This window comes from Cyprinodon tularosa, unplaced genomic scaffold, assembly GCF_016077235.1.
Source record: "Cyprinodon tularosa strain WSP-4 unplaced genomic scaffold, ASM1607723v1 ctg49, whole genome shotgun sequence".
Lineage (NCBI taxonomy): Eukaryota > Metazoa > Chordata > Actinopteri > Cyprinodontiformes > Cyprinodontidae > Cyprinodon > Cyprinodon tularosa.
Genome location: NW_024039218.1, coordinates 1512281 through 1529474, shown reverse-complemented (window position 1 = coordinate 1529474; position 17194 = coordinate 1512281). Strand labels below are relative to the sequence as shown.

The 17194-nt window shown below is 36.2% G+C and overlaps 1 protein-coding gene across 1 annotated transcript; it reads left to right on the top strand.

Annotated features, from left to right (window-relative positions):
• Positions 1-831: 831 nt before the first annotated feature.
• Positions 832-7180, top strand: gpr183a (G protein-coupled receptor 183a). The gene is made up of 2 exons (XM_038302369.1): positions 832-1261; positions 3198-7180. Exon 2 carries the CDS (start codon positions 3254-3256, stop codon positions 4403-4405), a length of 1152 nt encoding a protein of 383 aa, XP_038158297.1. The 5' UTR covers positions 832-1261; positions 3198-3253; the 3' UTR covers positions 4406-7180.
• The last annotated feature ends 10014 nt before the right edge of the window (positions 7181-17194 follow it).

Below are 17194 nucleotides of genomic sequence, written 5' to 3'. Positions count from 1 at the left end.
TCACTTTAAAGGTTGACTGGAGAAAGACATGAGTCACATATTTACTGATTTGAGACTTGACTTGATTATTCAAGAAGACTTGTGACTCAACTTCGACATGAATAGTAACTGCCTCTCGAATATGACCTATTTAATGAAAATGAATAACATTGTTTGTTTCTTCACATCATTAACATTCCAGGGATGAACTATGATGGCTTGGTAATGACATGTAATATAAACATTACTTGGACATAAATGGAACTTTATAGTTATGACATTTCACTCAATATGAGACAGACAATGTCAACATGTGATTTTACCCTAAAGACTTGAGCCTTGATATGCAATGATTTAGTCTCACCTCTGAGCTAAAACATACCCGAATGTGGTAAAGCTTTGCTACTGGCAGGTTTAAAGGTTTCAGTTATATGCTATCTAACCACAAATCTTAAGACATCTACATTAAAAGAAATATTAAACAATTACTTATACGAGGGGGAATTAATGATTTCCAAGCAATGCAAACAAAAAGCACCAAATGATCTGTCTTTGATCGTACCTCTCAGTTCAAATCATCAAAACAGATGGCAGTCTACTTCTGAAGTAAAGGGGAACTTCCCTATTTTTCATTGCATTTCAAGTTGGTGTTATTACACAGTGTCGTGTTAATGTGTTAAAAGATCGTTTTGAAACAATCACACCATCACACTGCAAAAGAACAAAATGTTCTAAGAGAAACTTAAAGTTACTCTAAAAAGTTAACAAAAAAAAACAAAAAAATCATTTGGACAGAGTCAGCTTCCTGGCTGAAGCCACATCCTCCTCTCTGAGAACACATGGCACAGCGGGCTGTATGATACCCAGATTTTCTTTTCTCTAGATCTGGATCAATGACTGACCACTTCTTCAAAACCACTTGGCTGAGCTGAGTGGCACTAGGCTTTTTTTTTTTATCTACACCAAGCAGTTATTACGTCTAAGGAAAGTAGATAGCATCTTAACAAAAACTCCCAAAAGTGAAAGAGGTGGAGAGTGAGAGAAAAAGAGAGAAAGAGAGAAACACAGATAGAGAGAGAGCTACAGTACTACAGGATATTTTGTCACTATGGTTACTGGCAGCCGATATTAATCTTGATTTCTGAATGTCAAACTGTTTTCACACCAGCGTGAGACTGCTGTGCTGTTGGGCAACTAATTGGAGCTGAACAGCGTTGGACAAATATCCAGTGGATCCATGTGATTTCAGTGAATCTGTAGAGGAGCATTTTCCATCTGTGAGGTAAGCCTTGTGTCAAAACTATATCATTATTACCGTTAAGGTCCAGAAAAAGTCGCTTCCTTTCCTCAAATAAGAACTGGCTCAGTTTGGTAAACCTCTTCTATTTCTTTGTCAAGAAACTACCTAATAGACTGAATGAAACATTAAACATATGCTTTTCTTTATTCCTTTATAAAATATATTTTTTTATTTGTTTTAACTTTTTATACTAAACAATATTTCCCAGACTTTCAACCTTCCCTGTATTCTAAAAGTTCTCAATTGAGCACACAATTCAGGCGGGTAACATCATTTGAGAAACAATGCCATTTCGTCTGCTTCTATATATAGGTCAGGAAGCATATTTCTTCGCTGAACTTTAGAGCAAATATCCTGGTGCTTATTGTTATTCTGGCTGAAACAATGCAACTTTCCAACGTCCTAATTCTCTGCCACCACGCCATGGGGAAGTCAACTTCCTTACCCCCAAGGCCTTGTCACTTAACGCCTTGTTTTTTTGCTGTGTTAACAATGTGGCAGCTGCGTGCAGAATCATTGTGCATTTACTTTTAACTTCCTTTGAGTCGCATTCTGTGGCAATTAGCGTCAACGACCTTGTATTTGTTCTCTGAGTCAGCCCTGTAAATTAAATGCATCATATTATTTTGGATTTTAAGTCACTGATAATATAACTGTGATCCTCAGTGTTTTAATCCTGTCTATACAGTAGGTACATTTTTATAGCTACATAAATTGTAAAGAGCCCCTTTTACCCTACAATGAAAAGGGCTGTGCTAACTTTAGTAAAAAGAAAAGCACATCACAGTTTAAATTTAATTTGATATTTAACTGTCTTATATGTAGTCATATATAGTCTACTATATATAGTCATCAGATGTGTCAAAAGTACACATATTTGTTACTTAAGTAGAAGTATAGATACTGCAGTTTAAAAACACTCTGGTAAAAGTTGAAGTATCAACTTGACCACTTGCTCAAGTAAAAGTGAAAAAGTATGTGCTCCAAAAACTACTTGAAGTATAAAAGTATTATTTAACCGTTTTAAAAAACAGCCAGATGCCAATATATGAATTGCAAGCCCAAGTTTTTGACTATTTCGAAAAATTCTTTGAGATAGAGCCAAGGATGAGGGAGGTCTTGTTGTTCTCTGTCTCCATCTCTCGCCTGTGTCCGACCTTTCAGACATTTAAACATATTTGTCTGAATCTGAATAGAATCTGTATCTGAATAGTTACCTAAAAAGTGTACTTAAGTACAGTAACAAAGTATTTGTACTTTGTTAGTCGACACCTCTGACAGTCATATATATATGCCCTTGGCAAAATCATACCAAAAAATATCTAACTCAAGGTTTTTGTGTTAAAAAGGGAGCCAGAAGATGGCACTGTTTACCAAGAATATACCTTAGAATTTCCAGCAAATTTGTGTTTTTAATCATGCTAATTCCCATGAACTGTTTTTATCAGCCTTTATGTATTACCCTAAACATTCTAAACTTAAATTGTTCAGTAGCAGTTTAAATATTTTTTTTAGTTTTCAATTTCATTTAAATTGTTATCTTTATACTTTATACCATACATATTCATAATATAATCTATTATCCTGCAAAAAAAAAAAAAAAAAAAAAAAAAAAAAAAACAGCAAATGGTTTAAAATTTCTTGAAAATACTATTTTCCAGTTGTTGTGTCAGAAAAGGAAAAATGAAAAGAAACTTGTGGTTTCTTGACTTCCTTTGTGAGAGCAAAGGTGTTGAATTTGTAAATTTGCATATGTATTCTTGCAGAGGTAGCATAGGGCATTTATATGCATGCTCAGTATTTCACTTTGATTTCGTTATCTGTAGTATAAAGCCTGTTAGAGTAAAAAAAGAAAAGGAAACCTATGATGATATATTAAAGCCATGATGTTGACAAAAGTCTATTCTTCCTATTGCAGCTACCAGTTCCTGAATCATCCATTCTGGTTCTGCATCTGCATCTGCGCCAACAGACATGGCTGTCTTAGCCAACAACATCACGTGCAACACCCTGTATGACCATAAAAATTATGCTCGGGTCCTCATGCCTCTTTTTTATTGTGTTGTTTTCATTGTGGGGTTGTTGGGCAATGGCCTAGCCCTCTACGTCATCCGTATAAACCTGAAGAAGATGAACTCCACAACTTTATACTCCCTAAACCTCGTCATCTCTGACATCCTCTTCACTCTCTCCTTGCCTCTGAGGATCATCTATTACGCTCAGGGCTTCCACTGGTCTCTTGGTGAGGCCCTCTGTAAGATCTCAGGCTTTGTGTTCTACATCAACACCTACGCCGGGGTCAACTTCATGACCTGCCTCAGTGTGGACCGCTTCATCGCTGTGGTCTTGCCTCTGCGCTTTGCCAAATTCAGGAAAGTCAGTAATGTGCGCTACATCTGCATTGGTGTGTGGATGTTGGTTCTAGCGCAGACCCTCCCCCTCCTTGGAATGGAAATGACCAATATGGAACTTCAGAATTTTACCACTTGTATGGAATACCCTAACTTTGAAAAGGTGGATGGTATTGCTATCATCCTGATTGGTGCAGTCTTTCTAGGTTTTATCATCCCTGTGATCACCATACTGGTCTGTTACTCCTTCTTAAGCACCAAGCTGCACCTCACAGCCAAGAAAAATCACCTGACAGAAAAGTCTGGCCGCAGTCGTAAGGCCATTGGCGTGATCTGCTGCGTGTCTGCAGTGTTTGTGATCTGCTACAGTCCGTACCACATCAACATCCTGCAATACATGATCCGCAAGCTGATATCAGATCCTGGCTGTGTGGAACTCATGGCCTTTCAGATTTCACTTCACATCACGGTCTGTCTAATGAATTTCAACTCCTGCTTGGATCCATTCATTTACTTTTTCGCCTGTAAAGGATACAAAAGGAAACTCCTGAAGTTGCTCAAGAGGCAAGTCAGCATATCTTTCTCCAGTGCAGTCAGGACGTCACCTGAAGGCTCTTCCAAGGACTTCATTGATGGAAACAAGATTCACCTGAACAGCGAGAGAAACAGCAACATGGAAAGGAGATCACATGAGAATGATCAAAGTAAGGAAGTGAGGCAAAATGACAGAACTTATAAATCTGAAAGAAGCTCTTTTCTCATGAACAGTTCCTGATCTTAACTAAAGATGGACAACATGAGGCCAGATCTGAACAAAATGAGGTTAAGCACATTTTTCTGTATTTTGTTTCAACAAGTTAATTTAAACACTTCATGTGTATCTGCATCATAGAATATGATGGATTAATTAATAACTGAGAATGTTGCAGCTATTTAAAAACAAGAGGTTATCCCCTCTCCCGTTAACAACACAATAAAATGCAGATGTGATACAATGCTAACATGACACCGTATCGACGAATATATTTAATTTAAAATAATTATAGATTAAATTGAAGATACACTGAAGCCTTGTTCTGAATATTTATTATAGCAGTAACCCACCATAAAGTTAGATATTAATTTAAAAGTAATATTTGTAGAGCTGAATTGAAAAAATAGGATTTGAAAAAAAAAAAAACGGAATCAAAGAATGGTTGTGTCCTTCCAATACTTTTTCATTGTGGTTTTCTTGAAAAACAAACTTTAGATAATGATAAAATAAATTTTTTTCATATCTAAAGACATGAAAGCCGTTTTCTTGTCATAACGAGATGCTTGGTGTGTGATAAAACTGATTACATCCTTCAATGCCACACAAGCGGGAGAGGATTTATAAGTCATGGTAGCCTATGTATAATTCTGTAAATATTCCTGTGTGAACTTTTAGGTGATGAGACAATGTTTTTGGTTTGATTATTTGCTTCCACCAAGGTGCCGGCCATTTTCTGAACAGTGTTACGCCTGTAAGATAAATTAACCCCCAAACTGAGTCCAGATTAAAGATTTTAATTAAAAACAGTCAGATTTGTTTCTACTGTATTTCATGCAATCCAATCATCCACCAGACCTGAAAAAAAGAAAGCAAAAAAAAAACTGACTATGTGCGCACACGCATTACCAAGACTGCATTGTCTCGACCCGAACCGTCCCAGAAGCATGATCCATCCTGCACATGCAAGAACAAATAACTTCCCGTAATGCAATACTTTGTTTTTCTTACTTTTTATTTGTTTGTCTTTTTTGGGTTCCTTTGAACAATTTCGTATTTTGGTGAATATTGCATATTCTAAAAACAAAATAAAAAAAAAATTATACATAAAAACCACTTAAATAGCCTTTCCAACATTACAGTACTGTGACTGCTCCGATCATGTTCGATGATGACGTCACTTAACACAATGGAGAGAACGTAAAAGTCTTCAATATTTTCTATCGTTGTAGTTTAGCATTCTTTAATGTTTTCAGTAACAAGTATTTTCAGTACCATCATTGCATAGTTTTCAGCGACCCAGATCTTATTATTCTGTTCGGGTAGTGACATGCACAACCACAGGCACCGCAGGCATGGATGGACTGGGAATCTAGGGCTGTTGGCCAGCCTCATTCATACTTATACATGTCGTTATCTCAAGAAATCAATAATTATCATGATAACAAGATAATTACCTTGTTAATTAGAGAAAACAATTAATGGTTTAACTGTGATAAAAAGATACTTATGTCATTATTTCAAGAAGGCAAAGGAAAAAAAAAGTCAAGTACAACCGCTCTCGGCTTCCAGAGACAAAACTTCTTTTGGTAGCTAACAAAAATGGCAAATCAGTCAACTACACATACAAATAGCACAACTGGTGGAGTAGGACACTTGCATAATGGACCTGGAGCTGGCATTTCTGAAACAGCTATCATGATAACATGGCCCAATATGTCTGAGGATTCTTCAACCTATGCTGTACCACAAAGAATAGGTAAGCTCTGAAGGCAAGGAGGGTCAAATCCAGTAATTCACCTTATAAAGTGGCTGGTTAGTCTGCAGTAATTTTTTAAAGCAGTATTTTACTGTTTTTCTTCAATATGGGGTCAGCTGAGACCCTTAGTATATTAATCCTTTTTTTTTTCTTTTCCAATCTAAATACAAAAACACACCTGAATGAAAGAAGTGTATTACCTTAATTGGTTCATTTTTTATGTGTTTCAGGTGATCATTTGTGCCTTTATTTAGTCCAACCTGAAATACACAAAATAGCTGCAAATAATAATATCACCCATAAATTCAGACCTTAGTTAGTAGCAAGTATAGTGGACAAGTCCATATAAATATGGAAAACCATTAGTGCAGAACCAAAATTGGCAGCTACCTTTGTATATTTCTTGTGTGCAGTTAATCTTTTTTGGGATGAGAATGAAAAGGGTTATCAAACAATGCATAAAAGATATACTGGATATATATTTTTGATTAAATTTGGCAGTTGTGTCTTATTAAATTGGGCATCTGTCTCTTAAACATAATCTACACTACCTTTCATCCTTCTCCTGATAAGATTATCAGGTTCATAGTGTTTAGTCAATTGAGGGAACTTGCAGACATTTTGTACTTATAACCTTCCCATTCCCCAGCCCAAAACGTGATAGATTTTTTTTCTTATTTGAAAAAAAATCATTCACTGATAAGGGTTCCTCAGTGTAATTCTAAGATGGTTCTTTCTAATCTTTTCCACACGGTATGACTCATTAGCTTCCTCCATAACTTGAATATGTGGTGCAGCAAGATGTTCTCCCAAAGGTTTTTCTCTTTAGACTTTGTAACATTTATGTAGGATGGATAAAAAAAAACCTGAAAAACAAAGAATGACATATCCATTATTTAAAGATAATGATATGTTTTGCCTCTTTTTTTCTTATCTTTGTATATAAATATTGCTGTAATATGTTGCATAAATACTGTTATTTGGCTGTGTTTTTGCTATATTTGAAAATGATCTTGAATAAAAGGAATTCATAAACAAAATACCTGTTTTCAGCAATATTTACACAACAAATGAAAGAAATATCACTTGCAATTATCTATGTCAAACCAAACCAATAAGATTTGCTGTTATTATTCTACACACTCTGAATGTTAAAAAGTTCTGAAATCTGGCCCTGTTCCTATCTTTAGTATACCTTATGAATTTGGCCTCAGTACCCATACATGCAGTAGAATCAGAATCAAGTTTATGGCCAAGTAGGTTTGCACTTACAAGGTATTTGACTTGGTGTTGATGGTGGAGAAAAATTAGATATGTATACAGAATACAGGATCTATAGATATATATAATATAAAACATGCAACATACCCAAATAGCTCGAATAGCTCAAATCAGATCTATTTCCATGTGTTAAGCAACAATGCAATAAGTGTATATTCAGCTTATTGCAAATACCTTGATTTGATTATCAGTAATGGATTTCTCATAAGTAAAATTTGTAGTACAGTATGATATTTCTTTTTTAACTTGACAGATTGGCGGAACTAAAAAAAAGTGGTTTTGAAAAAAGCCAGAACTTAAAATATACCGTACCACAGTAGTAACCACGGTGTCTGAAAAAACAACCAGATGTTTAAAGCCTATTGTAAATATGTCATTCCTCAGCTCGTCAAAAAATACATCTATTTCTATATGTCGGTTTAAATGTTGTTTCTGTTTTTCTGATTTGATAAACAATGGATCCTTTTTGCTTTGCAAATATGTTAATCTGGCATGAAATGTTTTTTTGTATTGCATTAACGGTGAGATGAAGTACAACAGGAACTGGTAAAAATACCAAAATAGGTCTAACTGTGGTCTTAGAAAATGGTGACACAAATGGTTTAGTTTTGGGGGAAAAAGCTATGATATCGTTATGTTTATTTTTCAAGATTAGGAAATAATGCATATCTTAAAAAATATGTTGCACATTAATGCTGCAAAAATTTTCAATTTGACAGCCAAGCACCATCTTATTTATTCTTTTGTTGACATCACAGTGACATACAGAGATTTAATCAAAGATAAAGTAACACTATATGATAAAACATTTTCTAAAACACTATGTGTAAATCATGTGCAAAAGCTTAACCAGTGTAACCATAAAAAAACACATCAATTAAAATATGTAAAAATTAAACTATTATTAATTATCTATCTGAGCACCTAGTCTTTATTTCCTTCTTTGTCTACTACACTATGAGATGAGAGAAAAAAAATGTTCACTTCCTTTTTTATTCCATCAGAAAACAAGAAGTGCTCTGTTCGTGCATTAAGTATTGCAGCAAACTGAGATTATAGTAATTCCAGGGGCTGAATATTTAATTGTAATATTTTCCCAAAGGTACATAAAAAAAAAAAAAAAAAACTTTTTTTGTCTCAGTATAAATTATCACATAGCTTTTGGCAATGACGGGTCTTTATAAGAAACTTCTTATATTCTTGGCTTCTGTTATGCCATAAGACAATGTCCTGGCTGGTTAATGTCGAGCATTGTTGGAGGAAGAAGAAAGTTTTGCTCTGCTGCACCAATCTCCAAATTGCTGCACCACCCTCCCTCGCAAGACCTTCACATCACAAGTCCGAAGGGACAAGCAATCCTCTCTTCCACATTGCTTGGGGACAAAGGCATCACCTCACAGACTTTCATTCCTTTACCAGATTTTTTTTTTTTTTTTTATGGCAGCCAAATTGTTTATTCTTCAACCCTCGCTGAAGGTAAGTGAGCCTGTTGTTAATGTCATAACCAGATTTCTGCGAAAAAGACTTCCTGCAACATTTCTCTCTGAATTTGCAGAAGTGCATTAAAGGGGACAAAGACTGAAACCACAGGAGAACAAAAGACAAAAGCCTTAGAACTAGGGCATCAAAACAGAGACCCATTCATCCAACATAAGCTTTCCTTAACTTTGAAGATGCCTCACCTGTCTGAAAAAAAAGAGACCAGCAGAGCTAACAGATTTGGAAAAGACAGAGATAGTTTAATGGTTTCCAACTAAACAATTTGGGTATTTGAGTATTTTTTGGTCATTTTAATATGCTTACTGTTAAACAAGGCAAGCTAAAAATAAGATTATGGTGACTGGATGTTACCCCAATGCAGACATTTTTTAAGCTGTTCTTTATAAAGCTAAAAAATAACAACATTCCAACTCTTCAAGATTAACTTTCGTTCTCAAACATAAAATCCATGCCAAACTAATATAATTGCATCATCTCATTGATTTATGGTTTTTAACAATTTTCCTTTCTTCTTTGGGTACATAGTAGCTTAACTTAAATGAGTTTTACTAGTTTAGTCAATAATTATTTGCTAAAAATGTTTGACTTGGAGTTGAACAATATTTCTTAATAAATGTTTATATTTTGAAACAACATTTTGAATTTCTTCTATAGGTGTGCAGTTATGTTCTCAGACACTTTCACGTGTTGTCCTCAAGCAAAACCACTTGGGGGGGTTTGTTAACAGAACAATACAGGAGGATCCGAAGGTTATTTGATTAAATAAGATATGGAACATATTGAACAGGAAGGTAATGCATACTGTGTGTATTATGATAGGCCTGTTTAATTATCTAAATGCATATATATATATATAAGATGCATCACTTTTATCACGTATTTTTAAAAAAATATATCAGGTGTGAAAATATGCAGTCTCTGAGTCACAAGTTATTGGTTGTGGAAACAATATGTCCACAATGGTAGTTGTTAAGTTGTTTGTGGTATGTCTAATCAAGCGTAACACAACATTATTTGCTTGACAAATATTTTAGCCGGAAGTTCTACATTTTATTTAATTTTAAACTTTGACTGAGACAGTTATACTCAACTAAATCCTTTCATTATAGTTTTGGGAGTATGTTGAGGTTATATTGACAGACTCAGGTCAACTCCACACCCCTCCAACTCAATGCAACCATACACCACAAAATCTGAAGTATTTTCCTCAGAGCTGTTTTGTATTGAATTTCATCTATCTCCGCATTAGCTTCACACATCCTGCCACAGCATCCCTGCAAAATCTTATTGCTTCTATATCTACTTTCTTTCAGATTTTGTTTTGGGTTATCACAGTAACCAGAGATCAAAACATGACACACTTTCAGATTTCCCCTCCTAAAACATGCTGAGAATGCACTATGCGCACAGCACAGATTATTACAGTTTTTCCACATTGCTTAAATGCATTTCTCTACTCAGAAATGTCTGTAAAGCAGGTCACACAGAAAGTCCAAACAGGGTAACAGTCCCTCAAAACACATTATTTTGTTCTGTAATCAGAACTCTTTAATTATCCCCATAAGCAAGCATTCATATCACTCAGCAGTTCAAAACGCTTGAGTTCTGCACTCATTAACTGCTGATCTCCCTGATTTAGTGCTGTGAGCATTTAGGGACAGTGGATGTCTTCTCTGCAGAGCATTCATTTACTTGCTTTTTCCATTTACTTTACTTGTGATTATTTTTTTTGTACTTTACTGTATTTTTTTTTTTTTACTGTTGTGAACATTATTTTGCACAAGTCTTTGATTACTGTGGTGAGCTTAAAACCTGCAGTGTACCCTTTGATATATACTAACCATTACAGCATAGGCGGATCTACTGGGGTGGCAAAGCCACCCTAAATGACAGCCTTGCCACCCCTGCTGCCACCCTAGTTGGCGGTAGGGGTGGCGAGGCTTATAAATTATGGATAATTTGAGAATTAGAACTGCTAATTTCCAATGTCGGAATGCAGTGAATGCAGCATGAGATGACACGAGAGTGACTTGTTTTGAAAACTGAATGGGGCAAAGCGAGGGAGCCAGGGGTCATGGAGAGGGGAGACACGGGATGAAACAGGTAAAAACTGATTAACTATCTATCGAGAAATTAAATCATAATGAAAGCACAATGTTGCTAGCATAGCCGCAATGCTGATTTTGAGATGATAAAAATCAGGTTGCAGAACGTTATTTCTCTAACTATGATGTTAGTTAGGCCTGACGTCTCAGGCTCATAAAGACGTATTTGCGGTCAACTATAACAGAAAAGAGACTATCACGTTTGGTTGCACTCAAATCAAAACGCACAAAGGCATTGGATCTAAATACATTTGTGAAGCGTTTTGCTGAGCAACATGGAAATCGCCGCATTCAGTTGTTATAGTCATGTCAACATTATGTTATGCTCTCTGGTGAGCCTTTACAAAGCTGTTACATTTGTTTTAGCACCTGAGAAAATGTGATATTTCCTTTAATAAAACCAAACATGTTAAAAGTAAAGTTTGATACTGGTGTAAATCCTGCTCAATATGAAGCAGTTTTGTTGTTTCTTTTGTTTATATAGTATGAAACTATCCAGAAATGACCTGTATGAACCTACTCACAAAATGTTTTGAACTTTTTCAGACTGGAAGCAAAATGTATTTTTATGTTGCTTCTTTTCAGATTTGTGGAGATTTTATTGTAACATACAGTACCTGCCTTTTTGTTAATTTGTTGATACAGCAGCTCTATCTACAGCATATTTACATGTATGAAATGTCCCTTTCATGTTGCCTTAACTGCTGTATGTCAAGTTACTGAGGAACAAATGTGGTAAATGTGTTTTCAGAGTAAACAATACATGGATGTCTGGTACCTTGTTTGGGTGCCTTGGCCCATTTATTTCTACTGTGTGGTAATGCTGACTTTAGTACAGCTCAGTCCATAGATCTCTGATGGGTACGTTTTTCTTTCTATAGTTTCTTCTTGTGCAAATGCTGCAAAGCTGCCTCTCTGACAGTCAATCTCACAGATCTGTGACTCAGCACCTGTGTCTTACCTTAATACCTTTCCTGTTATAATGCCCCTCTAGAAGTACTGTTATCATTCTTCTATCTCTATTAAGTGAGATCACATTGTACGATGAACAGTATTAATAATATGAACTGTTTCACATTAAACACTTACTGTACATACTATTCTCACCAAACTGTGATAACTGTGATTAAATTTGGTGTAAAAAAAAAATGCCATATGTTTCCACCCCTCAAAAATTCCTGCCCCCCTCTCGCCACTCCATAAATATTTTTCTACATCTGCCCCTGCATTACAGTAACATCAAACTGAGCCAACCACAATGAGCTTTATTTCTTATGATGACATCTTCAGTGGGATCACTTGTAAGAAAAATGAGAGATGTCCCACTGCTTATAACTTCATAATAAAAAATGTATATATGATATCATTTTTCTTAGAATTAAATATATATGGGGAGTGGCGGCCTAGTGGATAAGGCATTGTGTTTGGAATCCTGAGGTTCTAAGTTTGAGACCCACTCACTGTCAGTCTAGGTCCCTGATCAAATACCCCTTAACCCACAGGTGTCAAACTGGTTCCAGAAAGGGCCTTGTGGCTGCAGGTTTTCTTGCCAACCAAGCAATAGCACACTAGACTCCAGTCATCTCATCAAGTGAGTCCAATCTGAACATGATGACTTGATTAGATGACTGGAGTCTGGTGTGCTATTGCTTGGTTGTTATATATATATATATATATTTATATATATATATATATATATGTGTGTGTGTGTGTGGTTTTCTATAAGAATTGTGTATATTGACACAACATTCAGTTTATACTTTTGTCTGGAAACAGTAAAACAAAAGTCATTTATTTTCCAATCAGATGCTGAGTGCTCAAAAAAGGTTGCTGTTTTGCACCTACCTTCTCGTTTGTATATTTAAAGAGGCAGATCTTTGACCAAAATAATTTTCCATTTGTCAACAAGACAACTTAATTTGCCAACCAATGGGACATTATCGAAAGTGTGTTCGTATGAGCGATTTAAAGTGGTTTAAAAGATGGGAAATGTTCAAAGCGATTTGCATAAAGAGAATGGGGTTGAAGTATACATTTTAAGAAAATTGTAGACTTTGACCTGATTTCAGTAAATGATGTAAAACAATGAGAAGTTTGAGGAAAAACTGTTTGAAAAAAACTGGAAGCTGCACTGAGTAAACACACAGAGTTGGTGACGACTGCCACCTCAGATGAGTAGCTCTCATATCAGTGCCAACATCAGGGGAATGACATTTACAACACTATTTGCAAGGGCTCACTTGTTTCAGGGTAGGAAAACAAAGTTTAAAAAAAATCAGAGATCATATCGCAGTTTGTGGCCGACCTCTATGAGTGAGTGAAAGAGTGGTTAAATGTCACTACAAGTACTAGTGGGAATCTTTTTTTTGCTTTCCACTAAATGGAGGTACTCAAATAAATAGTAATTTCAAAGATTTTTTCTTGACTTTTTCATGGAAAAAGGTAGAGTGATAAAATCATATAGATGCTGGAAGGAATTAATAATATAGCAGAAAGTGAAAACCCCTTAAGCACCCTGAAAAGCAGACATTTTGTCATGCAGAATGGCCACCCACTTACTACTTAATTTGACTGTTTATTAGAATCTATTTATTTGAATGTATATTATATGCATAGGAAAAAGAAGAAACTTAAACAGTACATTTTAACCTTGGCAATACTTCAAATAGATATTTTAACATAAATGTTCATAAACCCCATATAGTCTATATAATATAAAATTTGAAATATATTTATTTCAACATGTCTTATAGGCTACACAGTGTAGCAATGGGTAGCGCTGCTGCCTTGCAGCAAGAAGGTTCTGGGTTCGATTCCTGGCTCTTTCTGCGTAGAGTTTGCGTGTTCTCCCTGACCATGCGTGGGTTCTGTCTGTGTACTCTGGCTTCCCCCCACAGTCCAGAAGTCCAAAAACATGATTGTTAGGTTAATTGGCTTCTCTAAATTCTCTTTACATGTGAGTGTGTGTGAATGGTACTTTGTCCTGTTTGTCTCTGTGTTGCCCTGCGATGGGCTGGCAACCTGTCCAGGGTGACCCCGCCTCTTAACCATTGACAGCTGGAGATAGGCACCAGCATCGCTCGTGACCCCAGAAGGGATAAGCGTGACGGGAGATAGGTGGATGGATATGGATGTGCAAATGCACTTTACATTCACAGTTTACTTTTAAAAGTAGATATGAAGGTAGAATTAGGTTTACTTTTAAAGGCAAAGTCCGGTCATATTCAGAATTTAAACTTCTGAAAGTACTTTACATATGAAATTGTTACATACAGTTCAATAAATGATAAATGTTTTAATTAAGAGTCATTTGAATGTGCTTTACTGGAGATATCCATGTTTGTCAGAGAACACTACTGCCATCTACCGGTTTGTGAGTCACGATGCGGTATCAGCTGTTGAGCAAGTCCCAGTGCTGTATCTGGCGTTTTGTCACAACGCGCTAATATCCCAGTCATCTTTAAAACATTCTTCTTCTACATGTTGGCTACATATTACGTGTTTTTTCTCTGGCCAGAAGTTCAATAGCAAATCCTCCTTTTTCAAGTTGGCAATCCAACGACAAATCCATCCGTGGAAGATCATGAATTGGAAAGGTGAAATAACACATTTTTTTAACACGATGTATTACAACTTCCAAATGCCATGCATTCAGGCATTGTCACTTTACCTATATGTCTCGCGAATTTCAATGGTGAAAGTCTCTCGAAAATCTTAAACAATTGTTTCAGATGTGTCTAGAAGTTCCTATTGATTTTGCTTGTAAAGCGGGGAGAATGGTGCTGGGCTTAGTGTCATGGGAACAATAGAAAAGCCGTAAAAAAAACGATTCAGAGAAAAAAGGTAAAATTAATTTATTTCTTAATAGGATGCTCAATGCAGCTGTTGTTAGGTAGACCTATAAAGCCCCAGCTCCTTAACTTGTCTTCTTATTCTATTTAATTTAGAGTATTTTAACATTGTGAAACGGTTCCTATGATTCTGCTATTTACAAGGCCAACTGGACCACTTATCTGCAAATGGGATAAATGGTAAATAACGATGTTCCATCGCACCGTATTGGTACCTCTCTAATATCTTGACCTCTTTGTAAGCTTGCTTTTATGCGTTTTTTTGTTTGCTTTCATTCAAACGTGTCCCTTGCTGATAGTTGAGCTGCTTTGTTTGCAGTAAACACTGCATTTCACACATATAATTGCCATCTGCTTTATCGCCTTCTTTCTATCGCCTCGGGTCTTTGGGGATTTGGTGAAGCCACTTGTTTTAAAGGAACAGCCTGAAACTATAAAGAAGGAGTAGATGTATCAAAACACAACATGATTTAAATGATACGACAGATGTTTTTCCCGTTTGCTGGTACACAAATATTAGAGGGCCAGGCTGAGATTGTTATTTAAATTCCTAAGACTGAATTCATTTGGGACCCTTTTTTAGTGTTTCACACTTCATCATTTTTGGATTCTGGCTTCTTTAATAGTGTTAAGTCTGAGAACAATGCACCAAATTGACTTAATGTCAGAGTTAGTCCAAATTGTCTGGTAAATAAAAAGGCCCAGGGGTTAAGAGATTATATTTACTTCTTTTTTTGGTCTATATTTAATTTCAGTGATACCATGATGGTCTCCCGACCTCAGCATACAAGGATACTACTATTTTATTCATATGTCATTTCTCTCTCATTTTTTCCCCAAAAATTGTTGAAGTGGGTATGAAATACTTAATTCTATTAAATTCAGGTAATTTATATAGCACCAATTCCCAACACATGTCATTTCAAGGCACTTTACAGAGACAATTCAAGCAGATCGTAAAGTCAAATGGGTTCAAAGTTTTCTATATAAGAATAAGCAGGTGATTTCATTGACTCATTGACTCAAATGCAATCCCTCACACTAAGCATGCTTGTAGCGACATTAGAGAGGAAAATCTTCCTTTTAACAGGACAAAACCTCCAGCAGAACCAGGCTCAGTGGGAGCGGCCATCTGCCGAGGCCGACCGGAGTTCAAGGAAACAGAACGAGCTTAACAGACTCAAACACACACACAGAAATTATGGATCTTGATTGATTTAGCAATTAAATTATACTTTTACAAGGCATCCAATTGCATAGTTTGAGCCTGATTGTAATTAAATACAGTCAGATTCATTAAATAACAGTTTTATTATCTGTTGGTAAAAAGTTGTCTATTAAAGTTAGCGTGGCAGAGCAAACGTAGGAGATGACTCAGTCAATTTAAACAGGTCAAAACCTTTACGAGAACAAAGTTCATTATGAGTGGACTGCGGCTTTAGCTGATGGGGAGTTAAAAGGACAGGAGAGTGGAATAATACAGAAACACTGAGCTAGAACGTACTTTGAATGGTAAAGAAAAATGTTCAATACTCGGTTAATGGTAAGAGTAATGTCTCCATGGACAACGCCAACATTTCAGACACAGAACAAAGAAGTATCGCTAAAGACATTAACCTAATCACGGTGATATGTTATGTTTGGATTAGTGAGGTATAGCACCTAATGTCTTTTAATCTTTTCTGACATATTCTTCTCATTGATGATCAAAAGGGATAGTCGCACCACAGATGAAACATGGCTGTGCCAGTAGGCAGCAGCCTAATACAGCTCCTGACAGCTCCATAAAATATGCTGCTTAGAACACTACAAATTAGGCGTCAATATTGCATCTATGACTGCCAGTGCCTGCTAGAGCTTTGGTCACAAAATGTTGTTTCAGGACTCTTAAATACAGCCACTCTTGACCATTTAAAAAGCTTCTGAGTGCTTTGGACGGATGACAACAATGCAGTGGGCCCAGGGAGCAGGAGGGCTGGAGAAAACGATGTCCTAGAAGGCGATAAAAGGGGCTGTAGAGGCGGGCTAATGGCAATGCTAAGAAGGAATCCCCACAAACAACCGATCCTATCAATACTGCTCTCCAACGTCCGTTTACTGGATAACAGAATGGTGAGTTATGGATATCTTTGCTATGCTGGAGAACCTAACAGATGGAAGAATTAGGAGACAACACCTTTATTTTCTGGCCCATGATGATGACTGGCTTATGAGCAGATTAGACTCCCTGAACCAATGCTCCTGGCTACATGTGCTGAATAGAGTCCAGTTTTTAATAGACCAACCAGCCAGATCCACACCATCCCTGTTCATCACA

Excerpts from the sequence above, each read along its gene's own strand:
- gpr183a (XM_038302369.1), top strand. The coding sequence starts at position 3,254 with ATGGCTGTCTTAGCCAACAACATCACGTGCAACACCCTGTATGACCAT.